Raw genomic sequence first — 26,893 nt, 5'->3', positions numbered from 1 at the left:
GTCCATGTGCCATTCAGTGCATGTGACAGCAGAATTTTCTTACTCAACTGGCATACCAAACATGATATAAAAGACCCTTACATTCTTGGTACAACAAGAGAGAAATGACACAATCAAAAAACAAACAAACATTTTCTTTCAGTTTAAAAGATGATGCTAAAAGTTTATGAGGAATGAGGAACAGAGTGAGAAAACAGTCAGAGGGAGACAAGACAGGCAGATATGCAGCAGCTCTTGAGTTGTTTAGCTTATACCAAAGCTGGATTCACATCCACCCAGCTCAGTACTGCAGTATAATCTCCTCCATGCTGCTGCTACTTCTGGACATATGCTAATCAGATAAAGAAGCAAAAATCACTCTGTCCATGCTCTGTATGCAAGGCATCATAGCAGCCAATCTCCACCCCCTAGCTCAGAGAGATTTGAAACTTAAAGATAGAGCCTGCAGAGGGGAAAACTGGTAAAAAATGCAGTATACTATTTATATAATGACCAGAAATAGTGTTATTTCTCATGTACATGTATATGCACAACAGCTTATCCTGAAAAGTCACCTGAAACAACAGAGACGGGACTGTTTAACAAGTGTGGAAAATGCAAAAAAATACATTCACCAGATTTTATCCAGGCAACTTCTAAAACGTACTTCAATTTTTCTCTGACTTCCGCATCCAGGGAGATTAGCTACAGTGGCAAGGGTTGTAAACTTCTTGATTATGTTGCGCACCGTGGACAAAGGAACAACAAGATCTCTGGAGATGGACTTATTACCTTTAGATTGTTGATATTTTTCAACAATTTTGGTTCTCACGTTGTCAGACAGTTCTCTTCTCCTCTTTCTGTTCTCCATGCTTAGTGCGGCACACATAGACACACAATGCAAAGATTGAGTCAACTTCTCCCCTATTTATCTTTTTTCAGGTGTGATTTTAAAATTGCCCACACCTGTCACTTGCCACAAGTGAGTTTGAACGAGCATCACATGCTTGAAACTGAGTTGTTTACCTGCAATTTTGGAAAGGTGCCAACAATTTTGTCCAGCCCATTTTGGGGGTTTTGTGTGACACTATATCCAATTTGTCTTTTTTTCTCTGTTTTTTGTCTTGCTCCAATACACACAAAGGAAATAAACATGAGTATAGCAAAATGTGTAATTGCAATAATTTTCTGTGACAAATACTTCATTTTCTGTAACAATTTCAAGGGTGCTAACACTTTCGGACATGACTGTATGTAGCACTGTGCAAATTTTTAGGCAGGTGCGGAAAAATGTTGCAGAGTGAAAATGCAAATATTAATAGTCAATTTTAGTAATTTACAAAATGCACAATAAATGAACAAAAGGGAAATATAAGTCAAATCAATATTTGGTGTGATCACACTTTGCCTTCAAAACAGCATCAATTCTTCTTAGTACACTTGCAAAAGTCAGGGTTTTTGCAGGACTTTATTCAGCCGTATGAGAATCCAATAATACCAAACTGGTGATAATGATTAGCAAAAAAATTTTAGCTGAAAATACATGTATTTAAAAAGAACCTTTCAGCACAATTTTGTAATGTAAAGTAAAGACATGTAATAGCGCTGTAATACTGATTACTTTGATACCTTTGGTCAAGAAATCAGCTTTGTTGTTTTTCTTTAATCACCATTTGAAGTTTTCTGCTAATTAGATTTTGGTGCAGTGGGGCTGGACTGTGTGCTGGATCTTCTCCTCCCTGTCTGTGATTTTCCAGCCCCTTGGCCTGCCTTTGCTCTTTGAATGACAGGTTGCGACTTTTTCAATAACCCACCTCCTCTATTTGAACTTGAGATTTCACACAGAGGAGGCAGATCACTGATAAAGCAAAAAGCACTGAAATTTGCTTTTTTGATTCTATGATGCAGTCTAAGATATTGTGCTTAAAGGGGTTGTCTGGTCCCAATCAATAAGTCTGCAGTCACTCTGTCTGTCTGCAGACTTATAAATTCCCCCAGCGCACACACTGCGGGGATTCGCCGGTTTCTGAGCCAGGACCAGAGGGCATGTATGCTTTATACATACTCCTGGCCAGAGCCTGTCTAGTGGGCGCGGCCTCGCTCCATACACTTTATAGAGCAAGGCCGCTCCCTGTCTAATGACGTGGCCGTCTATTGGGCGTGGATGACTAGTGGGCGCAGCCTCGCTCAATTCAAGTGTATGGAAGCGAGGCCGTGCCCATTAGACGGGTTTTGACCGGGAGCATGTATTACTCATACATACCCTCCGGTCCCGACTCAGAAACCAGTGAATCACTGCAGCACACAGTGCCTGCGCTGAGGGAATTCATAAGTCTGCAGTCACACAGAGTGACTACAGACGTACCAATTTTAACCAGACAACTCCTTTAATTTCCATTCAAAAAGGCTTCAAATGTGAAATGTCGCTAATAGAGGTGCCATTCATTGTACATTTTATATGCATTCAGTGAGTTACAATCTAAAAAAAATCCTACTAACCCTTAAACCATTTGGAGTCATGTTTAACACTTCGTAGAGTTGGAAGATGACCGAGACTGCGATACACAACAGCATCAATTGCAAGGAAATCTGTTACTGTAGCAGTAAAGAGCATTCCATCTAATTGTGCAAGGTAAAAAAAAGTATTAAAAATGCATTTTCTCCAAATATAAATTACAAGAGACATAATCAGATTCCCTCAAATTTTCTTTTTTTCGAGTTTTTAATAAGTGTCCCCATTTGTGTATATCCAAATAATAATCACATCAATGTTCACAAAAATACCAACGTAACTGGAATTGTTCAAGATACCTGGTATATGAACAGAGATGTGAATGCTGATCTATACTCACACAGCAATAACAACAATAAACTTAAAGGTGGTGTCCAGGACTTAGATATTGATGACCTATCCAGCAGTCTCAATGTATCCTATGTGATGTATATACAACAGCCTCAATGTCTCTTATGTGAGCTATATACAGTAGTCTGTCTCCTATGTGATGTATATATAGCAGTCTCAGTGCATCCTATGTGATATATTTGCAGCAGCCTCAGTGTCTCCTATGTGATGAATATATAGCATCCTTAGAGTCTCTCCTATGCGATGTATAAGCAGCAGTCTCAGTCTCAGCATCTCTTATGTGATGTACGCAGTAGCCTTGGTGTCTTCTATGTGATGTATGTTCAGCAGTCTCTGTGTTTCCTATGTGATGTACATACAGAAGTCTCGGGATCTCCTGTGATGTATTCACATCAGATGCAGTGCCTCTTATGTGATGTATATACAGCAGTCTCTGTGTATACTTTATTATGTATTTATAGCAGTCTCAGTGTCTCCTATATGATGCATATATAGCAATCTCAGTGTCTCCTATGTGATGTATACAGCAGTCTCAGTGTCTTCTATGTGATGTATATAAAGCAGACTCAGTGTCTCCTATATGATATGTATATATACACACAACAGTCTGTCTCCTAGGTGATGTATTCAGCGGGGTCTCAATGTATGCTATATGATGTAAACATCAGCCTCAGAGTATCCTATATAATGTACACAGCAGAGTCCCAACCCACAAAATACCTTCGTCTGAACCCAAAAAATACAACATACAGGTCAGTCGCCAACAAATTTGCCTCCACTTACCTCCCACTCCCTTGAATAGCCAATTAAATATACCATCAATTGGGGACTTAGTCAAAATCCCTGTGAATACTATAGAGACTCTATCTATAAATGAGGATAGCATTGATCCATTATTTTAACCAAGGTAGAAGGGCACATTCATGGCATGGAAGATGGTGGTCTTGTACCCGATGACCACAGCTCTCAAGTCATAATTATAAATGCCATCATCACTTTTGCATTGTTGTCTATAACTACCCTTTAGTTAGTGCTAATGACCAAGATAAACGTAAAATCCAACCTGACTCTAAGTAGAAGAATCCTCTCAAAGCCTTTATTCCAATTCACAGGCATCACAACCTTAAAGTCTATGGATACCTTTGACATGGATAAAATATTTTTAAAATGTTAGTGTTTTCCTTTAGTTAATCAAATTGTACTGTAGCATCGGCATCTCTGCCTCCTGCCGCGGAGAGACGCCGTTCCCCTCACCGGCACGGCCCTGGTCCTGCATCTTCCGGCTCCCGTCCTGCAGCTACTGTGGCGCGCAGCTTCCCGGGCACTGTGCTTAAAGGGGCCGCGCGCCATCCTAAAAAGTCCCCGGCCAATGGCCAGAGGACTTCCCCTATTTAAAGCACCCCCTCCAATATGCAGGTGCCTGTGCAATGGTTGTTGTTCCGTGTGCTAACACTTGCTTCAGCCCTCAGGTCCCGCTGCCTGTCTGTCTTGTCCGCCAGTCTGCCTGTCAGTCCTGTCCGCCAGTCTGCCTGTCAGTCCTGTCCGCCAGTCTGCCTGTCAGTCCTGCCGCCAGTCTGCCTGCCAGTTACCTGCCGTACTCACCAGCCTGCTTACTTGGAAGCACCAGCATGTTACCTGTTGTGCCCGCCAGCCTGCTTACCAGGAGCACCTGCCTGTTACCTGTTGTGCCCGCCAGCCTGCTTACCCGGAGCACCCATCTGGCTATCTGCCGAACCTGCCTGCTTATCTACCCGGTCCACCCGTCAGCCTTCCAGCCATGCTCATCCACTGTACCGGTCAGTTCCTGCCATCTGACCCGTGGGAGTCACCTCCTCTCACACAAGGTCGGTCCCAGAGTGGCACCTGGTTCCCCTGCTCGGTCCCTCCCTGGTTCATGGGGTCGACTGAGCCGCCGTGCGACCTTGGTCAGGCCGAGTAGGTACTTAGTCATGCCCCTCTGGCCCCTCCTTGCACCGAAGCACACCACCCGGACCCGTAACAGTTTGCACAGGCCATGGAACCCGGTGGACCCCAGGCTCCTTCGCTCTCTGATCTATACCAGGAGGTCTCACGTCAGAGGTCCCAACAGGAAACTATCTTGTCCTACCTGCGGACTGTCAACTCCCACCTGGACACACTGTCCACCCCGCCTGTGTCCCCATCTCCAGCCGAGCGGCACCCGCTCCGGTGGCACCTCAACCCACTGGCGCTGTGGCACCTGGCTCTGCGCCCCCACGTTTTGGTGGTGACCCTGTCTTATGTCGGGGCTTCCTGAACCAGTGCACACTGCACTTTGAACTGCTGGAACATCAGTTCCCCTCCGACCGGGCTAATGTGGCGTTCATCATGTCTCACCTCACCAGGGAGGCCTTGGCATGGCTTAACTCTCTGTAGGAAAGAGGGGACCCTGTGGTGGCCGATCTTCTGGCCTTCCTCGCTGCCTTCCGGAAGGTCTTCGATGAGCCCGGACAGAAAATCTTCTACTGCCTCCTCACTTCTCCGCCTCCGCCAAGGGAGTCTCACCGTGGGCCAGTATGCCATACGTTTCCGAACATTCGCATCTGAGCTTGCCTGGAACAACGAGGCCCTGGTGTCCACCTTCTGGGAGGGTCTTTCCGGATGGATCAAGGACGAGCTAACCGGTCGTGACATTCCTACCACCCTGGACGATCTGGTGTCTTTAGCTACCCGGATTACATCCATTTTTCAGAACGTGCTAAGGAGACTACCCGGGAGAGAAGATTTCTGCGTCTCGCTCCCGTATTCCAAAGCCCATCCTCGCAACCAGCAGCACCTCGGTCACGTTCCCCAGAGCCCATGCAAATTGACCAAACCAAGATGGTCAAGTCTCGCCTGGAGATGTGCCGAGCTGAGGGGAGTTGCTTCTACTGTGGCAGTAAAGAGTATTTGATCCGTTCCTGCCCGGTGAAGTTGGGAAACTCCAGTGTCTAGGACCACTCGGAGAGGTCGTCCTAGTCAAAAGTAAATCCTCTCCGTCCTTGACTCTATCTGTTGCTATTTCCTGCGGCGAGACCCGCTTCTTTGAAACTGCCCACCTGGGTTCAGGAGCTGCTGGGAACCTCATTTCACAGACTGTAGTGGAGCGGTATCAGATTCCTACCATACGTCTGGCTGAATCGTTGGCGGTCGCCTCTGTGGATGGGAGGCTTCTTCCGGAGAACATCCTGATCATCACAGAGCCTGTAACCCTTCAGATTGGAATGCTGCACTCGGAGAAAATCTCCTTTCATGTGCTCTCCGGTCTCTCTCACTCCCTCCTGCTTGGTCTACCCTGGTTACAAAGACATGAACCCGACCTGAATTGGAGATCTGGTGAAGTGCTCCGTTGGGGTCAGGTATGCCATTAGTCCTGTCTGGTTCCCTGTCCTTCCAGCTCGACCGCCGTCTACTCCGGCTAATCTACCTGGTCTGCCGGCACCTTACTGGTCCTATGCAGATGTCTTTGACAAAAAGGAGGCAGAGACACTACCACCTCATAGGCCGTATGATTGCCCCATCGACCTGGTACCTTGTGCTTCTCCACCCAGCGGGCGTATCTACCCCTTGTCGCTGGCCGAGACTCGGGCCATGTCTGAGTACATTGAAGAAAATCTTGCTAGGGGATTCATCCAGAAATCTACCTCCCCGGCTGGAGCAGGATTCTTCTTTGTGAAGAAGAAAGATGGCTCACTACGTCCTTAACCAGATCACCATCAAAAATAAGTACCCCCTGCCGCTCATCTCTGAGCTGTTCGACCGCCTTAAAGGCGCGAAGATCTTCACCAAGCTTGATCTTCATGGGGCATACAGTTTGGTCCGGATCTGCCAGGGAGATGAGTGGAAGATGGCATTCAACACCCAGGACGGTCACTATGAATACCATGCGATGCCCTTTGGTCTCTGTAATGCTCCAGCCGTCTTCCAGGAGCTGGTTAACGACATCTTCCGTGATCTCCTGTATTCTTGCGTGGTGGTGTACCTGGACGACATCTTGGTCTTCTCTCCGGATCTGCCCACACATCGGAGGGATGTTTGTCAGGTTCTGCTTAGGCTCCGGCAGAATCGCCTATACACAAAATTTGAGAAATGCCTCTTCGAGCAGTCCTCCCTTCCATTCCTGGGCTATATTATTTCTGAGACTGGTCTGCGGATGGATCCCGAGAAGGTTTCTGCCGTCTTAAAATGGCCCCATCCGGAGGGGTTGAAGGCGATTCAGCGATTCCTGGGCTTCGCAAATTATTACTGCCTCTTCATCCCTCATTTCTCCTCCCGGACCGCTCCCATCTCCGCGCTCACCCGTAAGGGAGCAAATCCCAGGGAATGGACTTCCGAAACGGAGGAGGCCTTCGTATCCCTAAAACAAGCCTTCTCCTCCACCCCAGTGCTGCACCATCCAGACTGCAACAAGCAGTTCTTCCTGGTGGTTGATGCATCCTCCTCCGGAGCTGGAGCGGTGCTCACCCAGAAATCCCCGTCCGAGAGAATGGTAACCTGCGGCTTCTTCTCCAAGCTCTTCTCCTCGTCTGAGTGCAACTACTCCATAGGAGATCGTGAGCAGCTAGCCATCAAATTGGCACTGGAGGAGTGGCGTTACCTACTGGAGGGGGCTCTGCACCCAGTGGTCATCTACACTGACCACAAAAAACCTGGCCTATTTACAAAACGCCCAAAGACTTAATCCGCGTCAGGCCAGGTGGTCTCTATTCTTTGCCAGATTCTGCTTCACTCTGCATTACTGCCCAGCAGACAAGAACATTAAGGCTGACGCTTTATCCCGCTCGTTCCTGTCCACTGACCAAGAGGAGGAGCCTTTACATATCATCGACCTCTCCAAAGTGATGACTGTGGCTCCGTGTGACCTGTCTCATTTTCCACCCGGTAAGACCTTTGTAGCGGTTCTGGATCGTAAGAAGGTTCTACTCTGGGCAATTCATCCAAACTAGCCGGTCATGCAGGTCAGAGGAAGACCTTTCTGCTCATCGCCCGACATTACTAGTGGCGTTCTCTGCGCAAGGATGTTGCGGACTTCGTCGAGGTTTGTTCCTCCAGTGCCCGTAACAAGTTTCCCTGGCACCGTCCATCCGGCCGTCTGCTTCCTCTTCCCGTGCCTTCCGCTACATGGCAACACATAGCTATGGACTTCATTACAGATCTCCCTGTCTCTGCCGGTTGTACAGTCATTTGGGTGGTCGCTGACCGCTTCTCTAAAATGGCCCATTTCATCCCTCTGCCTGGTCTTCCGTCTGCATCTGTGCTGGCCAAGAACTTTATCCATCACATCTTCCGTCTTCACGGCCTATCCCTCCACATTGTGTCTGATCGAGGGGTCCAGTTCACTTCGCGCTTCTGGAGAGCTACGTGCAAGCTGCTGGACGTCTCCTTGGATTTTTCCTCTGCTTATCACCCTCAATCCAATGGTCAAGTGGAACGTATCAACCAGGTCCTTACCAGTTTTCTCCGGCACTTCGTCAATGCTCACCATAACGATTGGGTTGAGCTCCTGCCCTGGGCCGAGTTCTCCTATAACAACCATGAGAGTGAGTCTTCTACTAAATCCCCGTACTTTGTGGTCTACCGTCAACACCCCCGGATTCCGTTTCCCGTCTCCTGCCACGGAGTCTCTTGTCAGTGAATTTTCGGCAATTTGGGAAGACACTAGATCTGCGATTCTTCAGTCTTCCGAGCGGATGAAGAAGCATGCTGATAAGAGACGTCTGGATCCTCCTCAATTCTGTCCAGGAGACAAGGTCTGGCTTTCCTCCAAATATGTCCGTCTCAAGATACCTTCCTATAAGTTGTGTCCGCGGTTTATCAGTCCGTTTGAAGTTCTGAACCAAATCAATCCCGTGGCCTACAAGCTGAAACTCCCGGTCACCTTACGGATTCCCAACTCCTTTCATGTATCCCTCCTCAAACCTTTTGTCCTTAATTCCTTCTCTGACGATCCAGGTACCTCTCCAGCTCCAGTCTCCGCTGAGGACGTCTTTGAGGTAGAAAACATTTTGGCCACCAAGAGGGTAAGAGGAAAGACTTTCTTTCTTGTGGATTGTAAGGGGTTTGGCCCAGAGGAGAGGTATTGGGAACCCAGGGAGAACATTCATGCCCCTCATCTTCTTAAAAAATTTCTCTCGGGCATAAAGAAGGGGGGCCGTAAAGGGGGGGTACTGTAGCATCGGCATCTCTGCCTCCTGCCGGGCAGAGACGCCGTTCCCCTCACCGCCACGGCCCTGTTCCTGCATCTTCCAGCTCCTGTCCTGCAGCTACTGTGGCGCGCAGTTTCCCTGGATTATACTTACCTTCCGATGTCCTCCCGGTGTTTTCTCCGCTGCGTCCGGTGTCTTGGGTTGCTCGCAGTGTTGTGAAGGACCTGTGGTGACGTCATTGAGTCATGTGACAGGTCACATGACTCAATGACGTCATGGCAGGTCCTTCACAACACCGTGAGCCATACAGCAGACCAGACGGAGGGGAGAAAACACCGGGAGGACATCAGAAGGTAAGTATAATCCTTATTTTTTATTTTAAATTCTTTTTTTTAACAGGTTCTATGGTATCCAGGTCTGGATGAGAGTCTCCTCTTCTCCAGACCTGGGTACCACCCGCACATTGAACCGTGTGATATCCGCATGTGCAGATGCAGTGATGCGGATGTCGCGCGGTCCAATTCAAGTCAATGGCAGCCATTACACTGTGTGTCCGCAAAATTAATGGACATGCTGCGTATTTTTCCGCAATGATAATCCGCAGCGGAAATTTCCGCAGCATGTACACAGCACATGCGGGGTTATCATTGGGGACCATGGGGCACGTATTACCAAGCGTTTTCGCTGCGGAAATTCCACGGCAAAAACGCTTGAAAAACGCATAGTGGGCACGCAGCCTAACAGTGTGAAAAGGGAGAGCACAGAGAGAACTGTGAGGATTAAGCTGGAGCTATGATGGATTTGTAACCTTTTTGCAGCACACCAGATAATGGACTTAATGGTGGAACATTTTTAATGAAGATTATTTAGAAAGTTGCTTAGCTTTGCATTTAGGAAGCAAATTAACAATAAAAAACAATTATGTGCAAAGCTTTACATAGCCTTTAAGACTTTGAGTAACTCCAATTAGAAGATGGCAGTGTGGCCTAAGTGGACATATGTAGAACTAAAGTCTCGAGTTTACTTAAATTTACTTTGAAGGGAATGTATCATCAAAAACTGTTCTACTATTTAAATCAGGTTTTTATGTTAAGTAAAATATATTGATCTCTATTAGATAAAATCATTTATATTTGGACATTTTTACACTGGCCATCGGGGCCAATCTAAATTCATATTTCCTGTTCTTTGAGGAAGTCCACATGTGCATTAGCAGCAATAGTCTGACTCAGACCCTATCTTTTGTACTGAAGCATCTAATTAAAAGGTCATTGTGCAGTGGGGGTGGGTAGAGGGAGCTGTGATATCGCCTACTGTGAATGATGAATCCTGAGTTACTGTGAATTGATGGTACCGGTCATTGTAATCCTGCCTTTGACCATAATGAGACTTCAGAAAACTTCCTGATAGGACAGGAAATATGAGTCTAAACTAGACCCAGTGACAAGGGTGAAACTTGAAAGATTTCTATTTTTTTAATATGTAAATTTCCTCTTCAGAGAAAAAGAGGACTTGAACTCTACAGTGCCACCTATTGGAAGCAGCAGTCCTACAATTCTTTTAATAACAGATTGGGAAAAGAAAAATTGTCAAATGTTTTAAAGGGAATCTGTCAGTAGGATCGTCTCTCCTAAGCCGTCTACATGGGCATTCAGGTCATAGAAAATTCAATAAAATAATACATATAGATCAGAGAGCAGACTGTCATTAATTACACTAGTAACGCCTTCTTTTTATTTAAAGTAAACTCTGGAGGCAAATTCTCTGGGAAATCTTTGTCTAATCAATAAATCTTAACAGATTATTTACATAGTAAGAAAAACATGGATTTTTTTGGAATAAAACATTGGGTTGCAAGTATTAAAGAGGGTTGTCTCACGAACAAAGTTCATTTTAATCAACAGATCTTGGAATAATGTTACACACGCAGGTGGCGCATGTGGTTCGTGGACCCACTGTGCCACGGGGTCGGGCTTGCCTAGGAGGGACGTAGCTAAGTGGCTACCTGTTGTTAACTACATCTCCTGATGATGGAGTCAGGCTTCAGCTGGGGTAGCCACCAGGTACTGCTCCTAGGCAGTCTGCAGCTGCTGACCCCTGGGGTTTGGTACGCAGACACAGATAGGACTCGTGCTCCATTCAGACTACTAGGTTCTGGATCGTCTGCAGAACGGTTGCTGAAATGGACACGGACTCTGGCTTCGTTCACACTACTGGGTTCAGGATCCACGGATAGAACGGTTACTGACACGGTGTCTCAGGTATGATTCGGAGACTGATAGGACAGTCCAGATACACGGAATACTCAGATAGGCACACATTCAGACACACAGGCCTCGGATACTGGTTCAGGTACCGCCAGAGCGGCTTCTGGGTTCAGGCACTGGCCACGCAAGGACCAGGGACTTCAGGTTCAGGACCGGCCATGCAAAGACCAGGGACTCAGGTTCAGGACTGGCCACACAAGGACCAGGAACTCAGGTTCAGGACACTGGCCACACTCGGACCAAGGGACCTCACAACTCACTAATAGAACACCACACTACCTAATGGTTTAATGTTTCTTCAGCCCCTCCCTATAAAGGAGGGGGCCTTTTAAACAAGATGCCTCCCATCTATTGGCTGGGGGCATCTTAGCAAGTGCGCACACTGGCCTTTTAAGAATAGGGCAGCACACACACGCACTAGGTGCGTCGCTGGGATCTAGACCAGGAAGCAGGGAGGACGAGGGAAACATCGAGCAATGGTGAGTAGGTGGTCAGTAGGTTGGCGTCCTTGCATGGAGGGGGAAGGGGAGCCATGCAGGGACGCCGGCAGCAGCGCTACAAATAATAATTTCCACAATTGGATGTGTTTAAAAAAAATGTTCCTGTGCTGAGATAATCTTAGAAATGTGACCCTGTTATGTGCTGTGTAATGGCTGTGTCTGACCGTACAGGGACATGGTCTGATCATACCACAGCTCCTGGGCAATGTAGGATGCAAAAGAGAGTATACAGACATTACAGCAGGGGATCACAGATGATTTTTTTCTTTGAGGTAAAACATTTTTAAGAAACAGGAAGGCAAATGCTTTATCTCACAAAAAGAATCAGCTGTGATCCCCTGCTGTAATGTCTGTATACTCTTTTGCACTTGTTTGCTCTTTGTTTGTGGGAAAACCCCTTTAAGGTATCAATTTATTCAACTTTCTATGACCTGCATGCCCAGATAGATGGCATAGGAGGGTTTATCCTACCGAGATATTCCCTTTAAAGGGAATTTGTCACCAGAATGCTGCTACCTAATCTGAGAACAGCATAACATAGGGGAAGAGCACAATTCCAGTGATGTATCACTGAGTTGCTTAGTGTAGTTTTTATAAAAACATTGTGTTATAAGCAGTAGATTATCACTAAAAGACAAGTAAACCTGCTGCCATGTAGTCCAACCACGCCCCCACCACTGCTTAGCAGCTTTCTGCCTATGCACAGTGTATACAGAAAGCTACCAATCAATAGTGTGGGTATGGTTATATAGAGCTCAGCATTCGGAGAACTGGTAGATCTGCAGCAAATAAAACAGGGATTTCATCAAAATGACAGCTAGCAGCCCATGATGTGATACATTGCTAGAATCAGGGTCTCTTCCCCTACATCATAAGGCTCTCAAATGGAGTAGCAAAAACCCGGTGACAGATTCTCTTGCAAAATAACAAACACAAAAACCTGTATTAAACTATAGGTCATTTTCTGATGATACATACATCTAATCACATCAATGAATGCTTTTTGGAGCTAAATAAAGTTGGTGGGACATTGCTTAAGCCCTTGGATTACCATAAGAACTGGGGTGAGTATATTGGTTCATTTAAATTATTAAATAATGGGTCTGTTGTATTTCAAATAAAGTGTTTACACTGTGTCTGTGTGTTTCTTTACTTTAATTAAAGTTTGGTACATACTCATCTGTATGCTCTTATGACAGCTCACTGTGCCTTCACTGACCTACCTCCTATTTTACCTAGCCCCGCACTACTAGATGCATTATGTAAAATAGGAGGCAGGTCTGTGAAGGCACAGTGAGCTGTCATAATAGCATACAGATGAATATGTAAGCAGAGCACCAGATAGAACCCACCCTACAGTCCCACCCCGGAGCACGAGCATATCATTATCTCCAAACTGAAAGTAAAGATTACAAAAGAACCACAGGATGGATTTCATCAACCCATTTATCATTTTAATCAGTGTAATGTCTCCCACCTGACAGTGTATGTGGTTTACTGAGCACAATCCTGCTGACAGGTGAGCTTTAAATGTTACAAATGGGACCAGCGGTGCCAAGGGGCCCCCAGTAGCATTGATTGTGGGGGCCCACTGTTCAGCTACATACAAATATTATATTACCCTCATTCAAAAATGTCTCTATGCTTCTATATAATAATACACTGATTAGTTTGTTGAATGATTGATGAGATGTTGCTTCTGTCTGTACATAGTGAATTGTATTGTGCCAACTACTACTGAAATAGGGGTAAAGGCCCAATCCTGCATAGCGGCCCACAGGAGGATTCTCCTGTTCCCCTGTGGGCCAGTCTGAGCCTGGATGGGACAACCACTATAACCTAGTCAACAAAAAAGGTGTAAAAATTGAAAGATGCACAAAAGTGGAGAGTTGATTATTAGTGTTCTGTTTGAGGACCTTGCATTTTGGATTAACTTCTATCTATGCCTCGATGCACAGAATTTCATAACAAACAAAAAAAGTACTTAAAGTTTAGCATTTTTTTAAAAGTGTCATTACTCTGTCTGGTTGTTGTGATGCCATTTTCCTGGTAACTTTAGTAAACCGGAAGCAAATAGTTGTCAGCTATAAGGACAAAAATTGTGTTTGATATTTTTTGTCCCTTTATGTGTTAGTTTTCAACATTTCCTCATTTCCTGGGTCAAATGATTTGCATATTTTGTCATGGGTAGTCAACTTTTGCCTAAAATTTTAATTTTTTGTTTATGTGTATGTTTTTAGGTTAAAACATGTCAAAGACAAAGCCAGATTTATCACCAGATGTCAGGAAGCTTATTATTCTGAGAGTGAAGTCAGGCAAAAGCCAAAAATAAGGTAGCTATGGAATTCACCTGTTCTCAGAGTCAAGTGTCAGGTATATTAAAGAAAGAAAAAGAAGGTTATGAAACAGCTGACAAACCTAGAAGTGGACGACCACGGAAAACTTCCTCCAGAGTTGATCACATTATTAAGAAAAAGTCAGTATCTGATGTCCATAAAAGTGTACAGATTTCGCACGAAATTAACAAAGAATATGGGGTCAAAGTGAGTCGCCAAACTGTGGTGAGACGGCTAAGAGCAGTAGGGTTGAATGCACAAGTTCCAGTCAAGAAGTCTTTCATCTCTGCAAAGAACCGGGAGGTCTGGCTTGAGTTTGCCAAAGAACACAGCATCTGCCATTGGCCCTCTGCATAGAATTGATAGAAATATGAATGCTGCCATGAACAAGAATATACTGGAGTATGTAATGCTGCCATATGGTAAAACCAAAGTAGGCAGGGGATGGATAATTCCAGCAAGGCAAAGAAAAATGTTCGCCTGTTGCAATGGCCAAGTCAATCACCTGATATAAACCCTATAGAGCACCTTTGGGATGAGTTAGGGCAACGAGTTGGGGCCTGTACCTATAACAATAAAGATGAATTGTTTGCAGATTTGCAAATGGGATGGAGCAAGATCTCTCAAGATGTCTTGAATACCCTAGTGGCTTCAATACCCCGTCGATGTAGTACAGTAATTAAAGCATGAGGTTATGCTACAAAATACTAAGTTATGGCATTGTAAGCAATGAATTACTCTCTATGTTGTGATCAATAAATAGTATATGCAAAACTCTTGGCAGTCAGTTTTCTTTAATTAAATAACCATACCTATATTCAAAAACATTTTGGTTAAAATTAAGGTCTTGCATGATGACAACTTCATACATTTTCAATTCATCACCAGGAATATGGCATCACAAAAACCAGACAGAAGTAATCACACTTTAAAAAAAATGCAAAACTTTTGGTCACCACTGTATGTACTTATTTTAGCAATATGCAGTTTATAATGTCATTTGTAAAAATTAAAAATATAAGCTATATAATTCAATAAAATGTAAAATTTCCATTAAAAATTGATTTTAGGATCACCCAGCATAAATAACGATTTATAGCTCTGTAAACCTTCCTGATGTCATTACTTCACCTGCAAACAAAGCCACATTTCCATGTTTTGGGTCATATGGACACCGTGCCATTCCATTTATTATTTCTCCTACTTGCTCGAGCAAATCAAACTGAAAAACAAAAGAACACATTAAGCAGAAGACATGAAAACATTTTCATTTTTCATAAAAAAAATCTATTTCAGAGAAATCTAATTGGCATATTTTAAATTCTATTTTGCCAATATTTAATATTTTTAATTTACTTGAATATGTTCACTAAACGGAGGAACTATATCATTTTGTGAAATAAGATCTAGCTCTTAGGACTAATGCACACAGCAATGCCATATGAATAAAAGCAGTAAATCAGGGTTAGTACTACTAGTCCATAGGCTCTCCATGTGACACCTTATAGCATACAGTTATATGAAAAAGTTTGGGCACCCTATTAATCTTAAGCTTATTGCTTTATAAAAATTGGTGTTTTTGCAACAGCTATTTCAGTTTGATATATATAATAACTGTTGGACACAGTAATGTTTCTGCCTTGAAATGAGGTTTATTGTACTAACAGAAAATGTGCAATCTGCATTCAAACAAAATTTGACAGGTGCATAAGTATGGGCACCCTTATCATTTTCTTGTTTTAAATACTCCTACCTACTTTTACTGACTTACTAAAGCACTTTTTTTGGTTTTGTAACCTCATTGAGCTTTGAACTTCATAGCCAGGTGTATGCAATCATGAGAAAAGCTACTTAAAGTGGCCACTTGCAAGTTGTTCTCCTGTTTGAATCTCCTCTGAAGAGTGGCATCATGGGCTCCTCAAAACAATTGTCAAATGATCAGAAAACAAAGATTATTCAACATAGTTGTTCAGGGGAAAGATACAAAAAGCTGTCTCAGAGATTTAACCTGTCAGTTTCCACTGTGAGGAACATAGTAAGGAAATGGAAGAACACAGGGACAGTTCTTGTTAAGGCCAGAAGTGGCAGGCCAAGAAAAACATCAGAAAGGCAGAGAAGAAGAATGGTGAAATCAATCAAGGACAATCCTCAGACCACCTCCAGAGAGCTGCAGCATCAACTTGCTGCAGATGGTGTCACTGTGCATCGGTCAACTATACAACGCACTTTGCACAAGGAGAAGCTGTATGGGAGAATGATGCGAAAGAAGCCGTTTCTGCAAGCACGCCACAAACAGAGTCGGCTGAGGTATGAAAAAGCACATTTGGAGAAGCCAATTTCCTTTTGGAAGAAGGTCCTGTGGACAGATGAAACCAAGATTGAGTTGTTTGGTCATACAAAAAGGCGTTATGCATGGCGGCGAAAAAACACAGCATTCCAAGAAAAACACTTGCTACCCACAGTAAAATTTGGTGGAGGTTCCATCATGCTTTGGGGCTGTGTGGCCAATGCCGGCACCGGGAATCTTGTTAAAGTTGAGGGACGCATGGATTCCACTCAGTATCAGCAGATTCTTGACAATAATGTTCAAGAATCAGTGATAAAGTTGAAGTTACGCAGAGGATGGATCTTTCAGCAAGACAATGATCCAAAACACCGCTCCAAATCTACTCAGGCATTCATGCAAAGGAACAATTACAATGTTCTGGAATGGCCATCCCAGTCCCCAGACCTGAATATCATTGAACATCTGTGGGATCATTTGAAGAGGGCTGTCCATGCTCGGCGACCATCAAACTTAACTGAACTGGAATTGTTTTGTAAAGAGGAATGGTCAAAAATACCTTCATCCAGGATCCAGGAAATCATTAAAAGCTACAGGAAGTGACTAGAGGCTGTTATTTTTGCAAAAGGAGGATCTACTAAATATTAATGTCACTTTTCTGGTGAGGTGCCCATACTTATGCACCTGTCAAATTTTGTTTGAATGCAGATTGCACATTTTCTGTTAGTACAATAAACCTCATTTCAAGGCAGAAACATTACTGTGTCCAACAGTTATTACATATATCAAACTGAAATAGCTGTTTCAAAAACACCAATTTTTATAAAACATTAAGCTTAAGATTAATAGGGGTGCCCAAACTTTTTCATATAACTGTACATGTCAAATCTGGCCTGCAGGGTGGTTTTATTTGACCAGAGACACCAGAACCAACACCTCTATGTGGGGCCATTATTCTGTATGGAGGACTATGTGGGGTCCATTATACTGTATGGAGAACTATGTGGGACCATTATTCTGTATGGAAAACTATGTGGGGCCTATTATTCTGTATGGAAGACTATGTGGTGCCCATTATTCTGTATGGAGGACTATGTGGGGCCATTATACTGTATGGAGGACTATGTGGGGCCCATTATTCTGTATGGAGGACTACGTGGTGCCCATTATTCTGTATGGAGGACTATGTGGGGCCCATTATTCTGTATGGAAGACTATGTGGTGCCTATTATTCTGTATGCAGGACTATGTGGGGCCATTATACTGTATGGAAGACTATGTGGTGCCCATTATTCCGTATGGAGGACTATGTGTGGGCCATTATACTGTATGGAGGACTATGTGCTGCCTATAATTCTGTATGGAGGACTGTGTGGGGCCATTATTCTGTATGGAGGACTATGTGGGGCCATTATACTGTATGGAGGACTATGTGGGGCCTATTATTCTGTATGGAGGACTATGTGGGGCCCATTATTCTGTATGGAAGACTATGTGGTGCCCATTATTCCATATGGCGGACTATGTGGGGCCATTATACTGTATGGAGGACTATGTGGGGCCATTATACTGTATGGAGGACTATGTGCTGCCTATAATTCTGTATGGTGGACTGTGTGGGGCCCATTATTCTGTTGGATGACTATGTGGAACCCATTATTCTGTATGGAGGACTATGTGGGGCCCATTATACTGTATGGAGGACTATGTGGGGCCATTATTCTGTATGGAGGACTATGTGGGGCCATTATTCTGTATGGAGGACTATGTGGAGCCATTATTCTGTATGGAGGACTATGTGGGGCTCATTATTCTGTATGAAGGACTATAGGACTATGTGGTGCCCATAATTCTGCATGGAGGACTATGTAGTGTCAATTATTCTGTATGGAGGACTATGTGAGGGCATTATTCTGTATGGAGGACTATGTGGGGCCATTATTCTGTATGGAGGACTATGTGGAGCCCATTATTCTGTATGGAGGACTATGTGGTGCCCATAATTCTGTATGGAGGACTATGTAGTGCCCATTATTCTGTATGGAGGACTATGTGGGGCCATTATTCTGTATGGAGGACTATGTGGGGCCATTATTCTGTATGGAAGACTATGTGGAGCCCATTATTCTGTATGGAGGACTATGTGGTGCCCATAATTCTGTATGGAGGACTATGTAGTGCCCATTATTCTGTATGGAGGACTATGTGGGGCCATTATTCTGTATGAAGGACTTTGTGGGGCCCATTATTCTGTATGGAGGACTACGTAGGGCCCATTATACTGTATGGAGGACTATGTGGAGCCATTATTCTGTATGGAGGACTATGTGGTGCCATTACTCTGTATTGAGGACTATGTGGGGCCCATTATTCTGTATGGAGGACTATGTGGAGCCCATTATTCTGTATGGAGGACTATGTGGTGCCATTATTCTGTATTGAGGACTATGTGGGGCCCATTATTCTGTATGAAGGACTATAATAGGGCCCATTATACGGTATACTGATTGGCCCGGGACTTTGTCCAAGTTTTTCATTTTGGCCCTCTGTGTGTTTGAGTTTGACATCCCTGCCTTATAGTGTCTCTTAGAAGTGTCGCCCGGAAGCAATGTCTCCATAATACACCATGTCATTGAGTATGGCACAATTAATTTTCAAAAAGAAACAGCTCTATATAAAACTGAGAGTCACAAGGAGGTATCATTTAAAACCATGAAATTCTATGGGCGCCAAATTCAAAATCACTACCACATGGGTTTGTGTATGAAGCCTTCAGGAGGTTCTCCGGGAATACAAAAGCTAAATGACTAAAGGAAAAGTCATTATAAATAAATTACTAAATACATTCATTTAACAAATCCCAATTGTTTTGTCTAGGGAAGTAATCAATATAGAATTAAAATGGCTGCCTCCTTGTTTTGCTGAGAGAAACTTGTCCTAGAATGTTAGGACAGGGGCTTGTGAGCATGTGCAGTAGAGGCTCTTCTCTCCTTCATATGTAGCAAGATGTGCTCCATTAATAATACAGGAGATACCAGAGGTGCTGAGGTAAGAAGAGGCGCTAACACTTCTGCCTGGCTTTTCTGTCTCCAAGTCAGAGGGGCGGAGCTTCTACTGCACATGCTCACAGGCATCTGCCGTACATTCAAGGAAAGGTGTTTGTCAGTGTAAGAAGGCGACGACCATTTCAATTCTATAGTCATTACCTCCCTAGGAAAAACTATTGTGATTTGATCATTAAATGCATTTAGCAGTTTATTTATAATGACATTTCCTCCAATTATTTATTTTTTTCTATTCTCAGAGAGCCCCTTTAAAAGGAATTTTCCACTACTATTTGACCTCCTTTTTTAGATTACGCTGGCAACTTTTATTTAACATTGGGGATGCTAGAAATCAGAGTTAAATGAGGAAAGCAACACCATAATTAGTTAATAGGGGTAAATCCTGCAGTCAGGTTACCTTTAAGGTTTGTAACAAAAAAACAGATACTCCAAATTTAACTGCAATTAACACACCAAGAAAAACCTGATGTAACTTTAAGAAATGTCACAAGTCTAAAATACTCAATAACATCAAACACTTCATCTAACTGGTTTATCCAGGATCACAATATTAACAGTCCTTACTTAGGGAAGGTGCAGACGAGCGTATTTTTGGCACAATGCGATACGACAAAACATCGGATTGCTCTCGGCCCAATGTTATTCTATGGGGCCGATGTACATCTCAGATTTTTTTCTCGGACAGCTGCATGACATCTGAGTGCAGTCCGATTTCCTGACACAATGGAGAAGATGGAAACATTTTTTTTCCATCTTTCTTCATTCGAGATAATGGATCACACTATGATCATATTGTAATCAGAGTGTGATTTGCATAACAGACCCGATTCTCTCAAATGAGAAAATACAAGCTCGTCTGCATCTGCCCTTAGGATCGGCCATCGAAGTAGCAAACTGCGTCTTAGAGTCCCGAAAAAAGTGCACGGCAGAGCTCATGTTCACTCTGCCATCACCATTACAGTCTATTGGCCCCCTCCGCGCATGCGTCCGGGCCCCGTTTTGCGAGGTTGCGAGTGATTTTGGACATATGCCCCATCGGGGACACAGAATGCAATGTGAAAGCACCCTTACAAATGTACTTTTCACAGTTTATGTCCCCCTCCCCAGCTGACAAGGCTGATTTTGTGAAGCATTTTAACTACATTGTAAGAAATTAATCAAAACCCTTACATTCAAATGTTTAGTTACTGCCCCTTACAATTTGGTTTATTGATGTACCTCGTGTCATTGACTATATCGCACTGTATTCTGATTTCAATAAAAGGCTATTTTGGCATAATGAAAAGTATACAATTACTTACACTGAAGTCTGCACATACGGGGTTGAAAGCATTTGTTCCACAAGCAAACAGGGCTTCTCCATGCAAAAGAAGAACTTTCACAAAGTTTCTGCACTCCTCCTATTGAGCAGCAGAATGTAGCAATTAGATGAAAATCCATAGTGTAACAGAAAATAATAAAAAGGGAAAGCACCAAAAAAAGAAAAATTGTTCAAACATGCAAATATTATACAACTGAATGCTTTTGTACTAATACTTTGGCACTATGTATACTGCAACAGTTTTGAAAAGTGTCTACAGGAAAAAAAATGCATTGTAAAATGCATGAAATTTATTAAAGATGTCTTCAATTCCTTGGGGCAAACTGTTTAAGTGTATACAATGGATGTTTACTTAAAGGGAACCTGTCACAATGTATATACAGTCTGATCTGTGGACAGCTCAGTATAAAGAAGGAGACGCTGAGCAGAATGATATGTGAATCTATCTATCTATCTATCTATCTATCTATCTATCTATCTATCTATCTATCTATCTATCTATCTATCTATCTATCTATCTATCTATCCAGTTGAAACCAGAAGTTTACATACACTATATGAAAAGACACATATGCATGTTTTTCTCAATATCTGACATGAAATCAGAATAAACCTTTCCCGTTTTAGGTCAATTAGGATTACCATAATTTGTAATATTTGCCAAATGGCAGAATAATGAGAGAGAGAGAATGTTTTAAGTCCTCTTTATTACTTACTGTGACTCACCCCCTGGGCCAGTGCTGTAGTGCGGCGCGCGTGCGCGCGGGGGATACCCGGAGCCGGATCCGATGGGGGTAGTAGTCTTTGTGTGGCGGTGACCCGGTCCGCGCCCAGGGTGGTCAAACTAAGTGGCAGTTATTGGTATGATGCTATTAGTGTCCGACTACGCCACCCGTTGAATGCGGTTATGAAACCGCCGCTGCAGGGCAGACCGCTGAGGCCGGTGGTATAGGTGTGCAGCAATGTTGATATAACCCCCAACGGGAGAGGTATGGCCTCAGGGCAGCGGATGTGGGTGATGTTGGGTGTGATGGTGTGGATGTCCCAGCACTAACGGTGCGACAAGGAAGCACGGAGACGCGAGGGTACAGTTCAGGGCCTTTACTGATGGTACAAGGCAAATTCCCCCGGGAGTACTGGCTAGTAGTTGGAGCCTGGTTAGTCTGCGAGTAAGCCGGAGTTCCCCTGGCCAGGTGGAGTTGTAGGCCTTCCCGTTAGTCTGTACCCTTCCTGGCTACCCTGCTTTCGGCGGTTACAAGTAGCCCACGTCCCTGGGTATACCGTGTGGTGCTCACCCGTATGGCTGGTGACCTGGGGCCTCCTGTTAGCCTCCGCTCCGGGATGGCGGTGCTGGTCCCTTCGTTGTGACTGAGCCTCCGGGCTTTTATGGCCAGAGGACCTGGAATCCCCTGCCGGATGGATTCTGCTGCTGGGTATATCTTAGTCCCCACAGCCTCGGACTCCTGTGTCCGGTTTTAGTACCTTCTCCCAGGGCGAGCTCTGCACAGCTCCAGCCCCTGGCGCTTCTCCTTGGCTCCTACAGAGCTCCTGATGTCTATCTGTCCCTGTTTCTGCGTGTCCAGACCAGACTCCGTCTCTGTCTGGAACTCCTCTCTCTAACCCTGCCTCAGCCCCAGTTTATATAGGGGAAGTTCTTCCCCTCCCAGGACTGAGCAGGAGGTGTGGCATGCTTAGGATTCCTGCCCAGGAGACCTCCCACCTGCTCACAGACGTAATACTGCTATTACTGTGGAAACCAGACCCCTGGGGTGCCACATTCCCCCCTAGTGAAATTTAGTACTCCCGGACTAAACATAACAGGGTATAAACAATAACAATTAAATACATGAGATGGTCACGGCGTGTCCGTAACCGGGAAGCAATAAGGGTGTCCATTTCACCAAAGAACAGGGAGCCGTAACCAGGTAGGGGTCTGTCCTGCCCCGAGTCTTCAACAGTCTTTAGTCCATTCCTGGGTTACGCTCCAAACATATTTACAACAGAGTTCCGGTTACTCACTGTCCATAACCTGTCAGTCCATATAAAGAAATCTGTAACTGAAAAACATAATTAGCAACGGCTACAACAAAACAGGTAAACATAAAATAGTTAAAGCAACTAGCCAACTTTGATTCTCCAACGTACGGGCAACTGGCCTCTGGTAACCCTAGTGGACCTACGGAGCTCACTAACTGGTCCTGCACTACAGGGTGTAGGAGGTGTTATGGGCAGACTGGGCAGCTTTCTGCGCACTCTTTGGCTCACTAGGGGCACGGCAGGCTCACTACTAGCAGAGGGTTGATCCTCCTGCACTGCTGGTGTGGACTCTTCTGCCTCTTGGGCCGGCTGCTCTTCCAGCTCTACTGGTTCTTCTGTAGGCACTTGCGGGGCTGGCTGGAGAAAGGTGAGGACGGGTACCACGACAGCACCGTTTACTTGTGTCCAAGACCGGGGGAAGTCTCCGAGTACAGTCCTGATCATTTCTTCCCTTTCCTCTGCGGGTCGAGGGTTTTCTTGATCTTCTTCTTCAGGGCTTTGCAGCTGCTCGGGACACTTCTTCAGGTGGTCTCTGGAGACAACGGCTGTGGTTTCTCCTCCATCCTTACTGATCACGCAAATCTTTGGGCTCTCATGGCTTGATGGCAGTACGGTGTACGGGTCCTTCTCCCACTGGTCGTCCAACTTGTGGAGCCGTCTTTTCCTCTTCAAGACCTGCTCTCCAGGTACCAGGGGAACAGCGGGAGCATACTGATTATAAGCCCTCTCTTGCCTTTCTCTAGCTTGAGACAGACTTCGCTCCACGCTCTCCTGCACTTTCCGATACTGCTGCTGCCGTCCTGTATCCCAGTCTGCCTCTGGCGAGGTGTCCTCGGGCGTCAGGACTCCCATATCCAGGTCGATAGGCAGCTTACCAGGTCTCGCTCTCATTAGGTAAGCCGGGGTACAGTTGGTAGAACCTACAGGGATGTGGTTGTATAGGTCCACCAGATCAGGCAGCTTCTCAGGCCACATACTGCGTTCTTCCAGGGGCAATGTTTTCAGGAGGTCTATCACCACCTGGTTCATCTTCTCGCAGAGTCCATTAGTTTGTGGGTGATAGGGCGTTGTTCTTATCTTCGTGCAGCCATACAGGTTGCAGAACTCCTGGAAGACTTCCGCTTCGAAGGCTGGCATTTGGTCTGTCAGCACTTGGTCCGGGTACCCGTGTGGACGGCAGAAGTGCTGCTGGAAGGCTCTAGCTGCTGTTTGAGCCGTTAAGTCCTTGACCGGGACCACCACCAGGAACCGGGAGTAATGATCTACGATTGTGAGGGCGTAGACATACCCAGATCTGCTTGGAGCCAGTTTCACATGGTCCAGGGCTACCAGTTCCAGTGGCTGTCGGGTGATGATGGGCTGCAAGGGAGTCTTCTGGCTGGCACGGTCCTTCCTTCTTAGGTGGCACGGTCCACAGTCTCTGCACCACCTCTCGATGGCTCCTCTCATGCCTACCCAGTAGAACCGCTCACGCAATAAGAACTCCAGCTTCTTCCACCCGAAATGTCCTGCTCCGTTGTGGTACGCCTCCAGAATCATAGCCGCGTCTCGTCTGGGGACCACTACCTGCCAGGTCAACTCATGTGTTCGAGAGTTAACCATTCTCCGGCACAACTTCTCCCTGTAGAGGAACAGCCTACTTTTCTCCTTCCACAGTTGCTTAGTCTCCTCTGGGGCGTCTGGGTCCAGACTGGCATCGGCTTGGGTCAGCATTTCCTTCACCAGACGGACTGCAGGATCACTGTCTTGCGTCTCCGCCCAGTTGTAGTGGGGCAAGGGATTGAACGTCGCGGAGCGCCTGTCCTTCACACGGTGGGAATACAGGGTAATCCCATGACGGTGGAACGCAGGGAGCTCAACTTCTTCCAGATCTTCTGGATCTTCCCCTACGTCCGGTAAGTTCGGCATTCTAGACAGGGCATCCGCGTTGGCATTTGAGCGTCCTGCCCGGTATTTGATGGTGAATTCAAAGTTGGACAGGCGAGCCATCCATCTCTGTTCCAGAGCACCGAGCCTTGCAGTGTCCAGGTGTGTCAACGGGTTGTTATCCGTGTACACGATGAATTTGGAGGAGGCAAGGTAATGCTTGAAACGTTCGGTCACTGCCCACACTACTGCCAGGAACTCCAGCTTGAATGAGCTATAATTCTCAGGGTTCCTCTCGGTGGGTCGTAGCTTTCGGCTAGCGTAAGCGATTACCCGTTCTTTTCCTTGCTGGATCTGGGACAGCACGGCTCCTAGCCCGATGTTACTTGCGTCCGTGTGGAGGATAAAGGGCTGGCTGTAGTCTGGATATGCCAGGATTTCATCCCCCGTGAGGGCCATCTTCAGCTGGCAAAAGGACTCCTCTTCCAGCTTTTCCCACCTGAAGGGCGGCTTCTGGTTTCTGGCTTTTCGAGATTGACCTATCAGGAGGTCCTGCATAGGGGCTGCCATTTTGGTGAAACCGGGAATGAATCTTCGGTAGTAGCCTACCAACCCGAGGAACTGCCGCACTTCCTTTATTCTGGAGGGTCTTGGCCAGTCCTTAATCACGGTGATCTTATCAGGGTCAGGAGCCACTCCGTCAGCACTCACCACGTGTCCCAGGTATTGCACCTTTGGTTTCAGGAGGTGACACTTGGAGGGTTTCACCTTTAGGCCGTAGTTTGCCAGAGCTTCGAACACTTCTGCCAGGTGTTTCAGGTGGTCCTCGTAGGTCTTGGAATAGACGATGACATCGTCCAGGTATAACAGGACCGTCTCGAAGTTCCGGTGTCCCAGACAGCATTCCATCAACCGTTGGAAGGTTCCTGGTGCGTTGCAGAGCCCGAACGGCATACAGTTAAATTCGCTGAGACCCATCGGGGTGGTGAATGCGGTCTTCTCTCGGTCTGCCTCTGCTACAGGAACCTGCCAGTACCCGCTAGTGAGATCCAAAGTAGAGAAGAAATTAGCAGATTTTAATGCAGCTAAGGACTCTTCTATCCTTGGTAACGGGTACGCATCTTTGTGTGTGATACGGTTGACCTTCCTGTAGTTTACACACATTCTCATAGTGTTGTCCTTCTTTTTCACTAAGACTAGTGGAGCTGCCCAGGGGCTACAGCTGTCCCTGATTACCCCAGCCTCCTTCATGTCTCTAAGCATCCCCTTGGCGTGTTGGTAGTGTGCAGGGGGTACGGGTCGGTATCTCTCCTTTATGGGAGGATGGTCTCCCGTGGGGATGTGGTGTTCTACCCCCTTTACTCGCCCGAAGTCTAACGGGTGTTTACTAAACACTGTCTCGTACTCTTGAACCACCCGATAGACTCCTTGTTTCTGGTGTGAGGGAGTGGAGTCAGTACCCAGATGTAGTTGCTGACACCAGTCCTCCACTGGTTTCTTAGAGCCGTTACCTTCCTCTGGTTGAGATGGAGGCAAGGGTTCCACGGCCTGTACAGAATTCTGGTTTATGGTGATCAATTTAGCTAGCGTGGCATACCGGGGCAGGTGTACTTCTCTCTCACCGATATTTATGATGCGAACGGGCACCCTCCCATGGCGTACATCGACCACCCCCCGTGCTGTCAAAATGGTGGGCCTACTGTCTGAGTAGACGGGTTCTACCATTGCTTGGTAGTCTCTACCTCTTAGACCAATAGCTGCCCGGCACCAAATCATCATCTCACTTTTTGGGGGCATGGCAATAGGGAACGGGTCACACATTCTCACGCTACCTATCTCACCACCAGATAGTTCCACCTGTTGCCGCTTCATCAGTGCCCGGATCTCTTTTTGGAGCACACGCTGCTGGCCGGAACTGGCGTTCTTGGCAACCTGCTGTAAAATGAGAATCACCTCTGCAAGACAATTTTCAATTACATTGGTTCCCAGGGTGATTCTAGGGTGACTCTCATGACGGTCTATGTCCACTATAATCAGTCCTTGTGCCGCCAGTTCGACTTTACCGATTTTAATGGTCACCTTCTTGAATCCCACCTGCGGCACGGGCTGACCATTGCTGGCGATGATACTCAGGTCGTCGTCTGGGTAGCGGGTTATGTCCGAATCATTCCAGTACTGCTTGAAGAGCACGTACGGGATGGTGGTGACCTGTGACCCAGTGTCTAGTAGGGC

At 45.6% G+C, this 26,893-nt stretch overlaps 1 protein-coding gene across 1 annotated transcript in view; it reads right to left on the bottom strand.

Moving 5' to 3' along the window:
- Positions 1-26,893, bottom strand: part of SEMA6B (semaphorin 6B) — a 229,896-nt gene that overhangs the window by 101,712 nt on the left and 101,291 nt on the right. The window contains exons 6-8 of the mRNA XM_073686360.1: positions 20,739-20,837; positions 15,220-15,310; positions 2,479-2,598 (exon numbers count right to left, since the gene is read on the bottom strand). Coding sequence (XP_073542461.1) covers positions 2,479-2,598; positions 15,220-15,310; positions 20,739-20,837 — 310 coding nt within the window. The remainder of the gene's footprint in view (positions 1-2,478; positions 2,599-15,219; positions 15,311-20,738; positions 20,838-26,893) is intronic.

This window comes from Phyllobates terribilis, unplaced genomic scaffold, assembly GCF_046119375.1.
Source record: "Phyllobates terribilis strain yellow unplaced genomic scaffold, ASM4611937v1 Scaffold_1__5_contigs__length_1240528914, whole genome shotgun sequence".
In the NCBI taxonomy this organism is placed as follows: Eukaryota; Metazoa; Chordata; class Amphibia; order Anura; family Dendrobatidae; genus Phyllobates; species Phyllobates terribilis.
The sequence above is the reverse complement of the archived record's forward strand: the minus strand, read 5'-3'. Positions and strand labels throughout refer to the sequence as shown.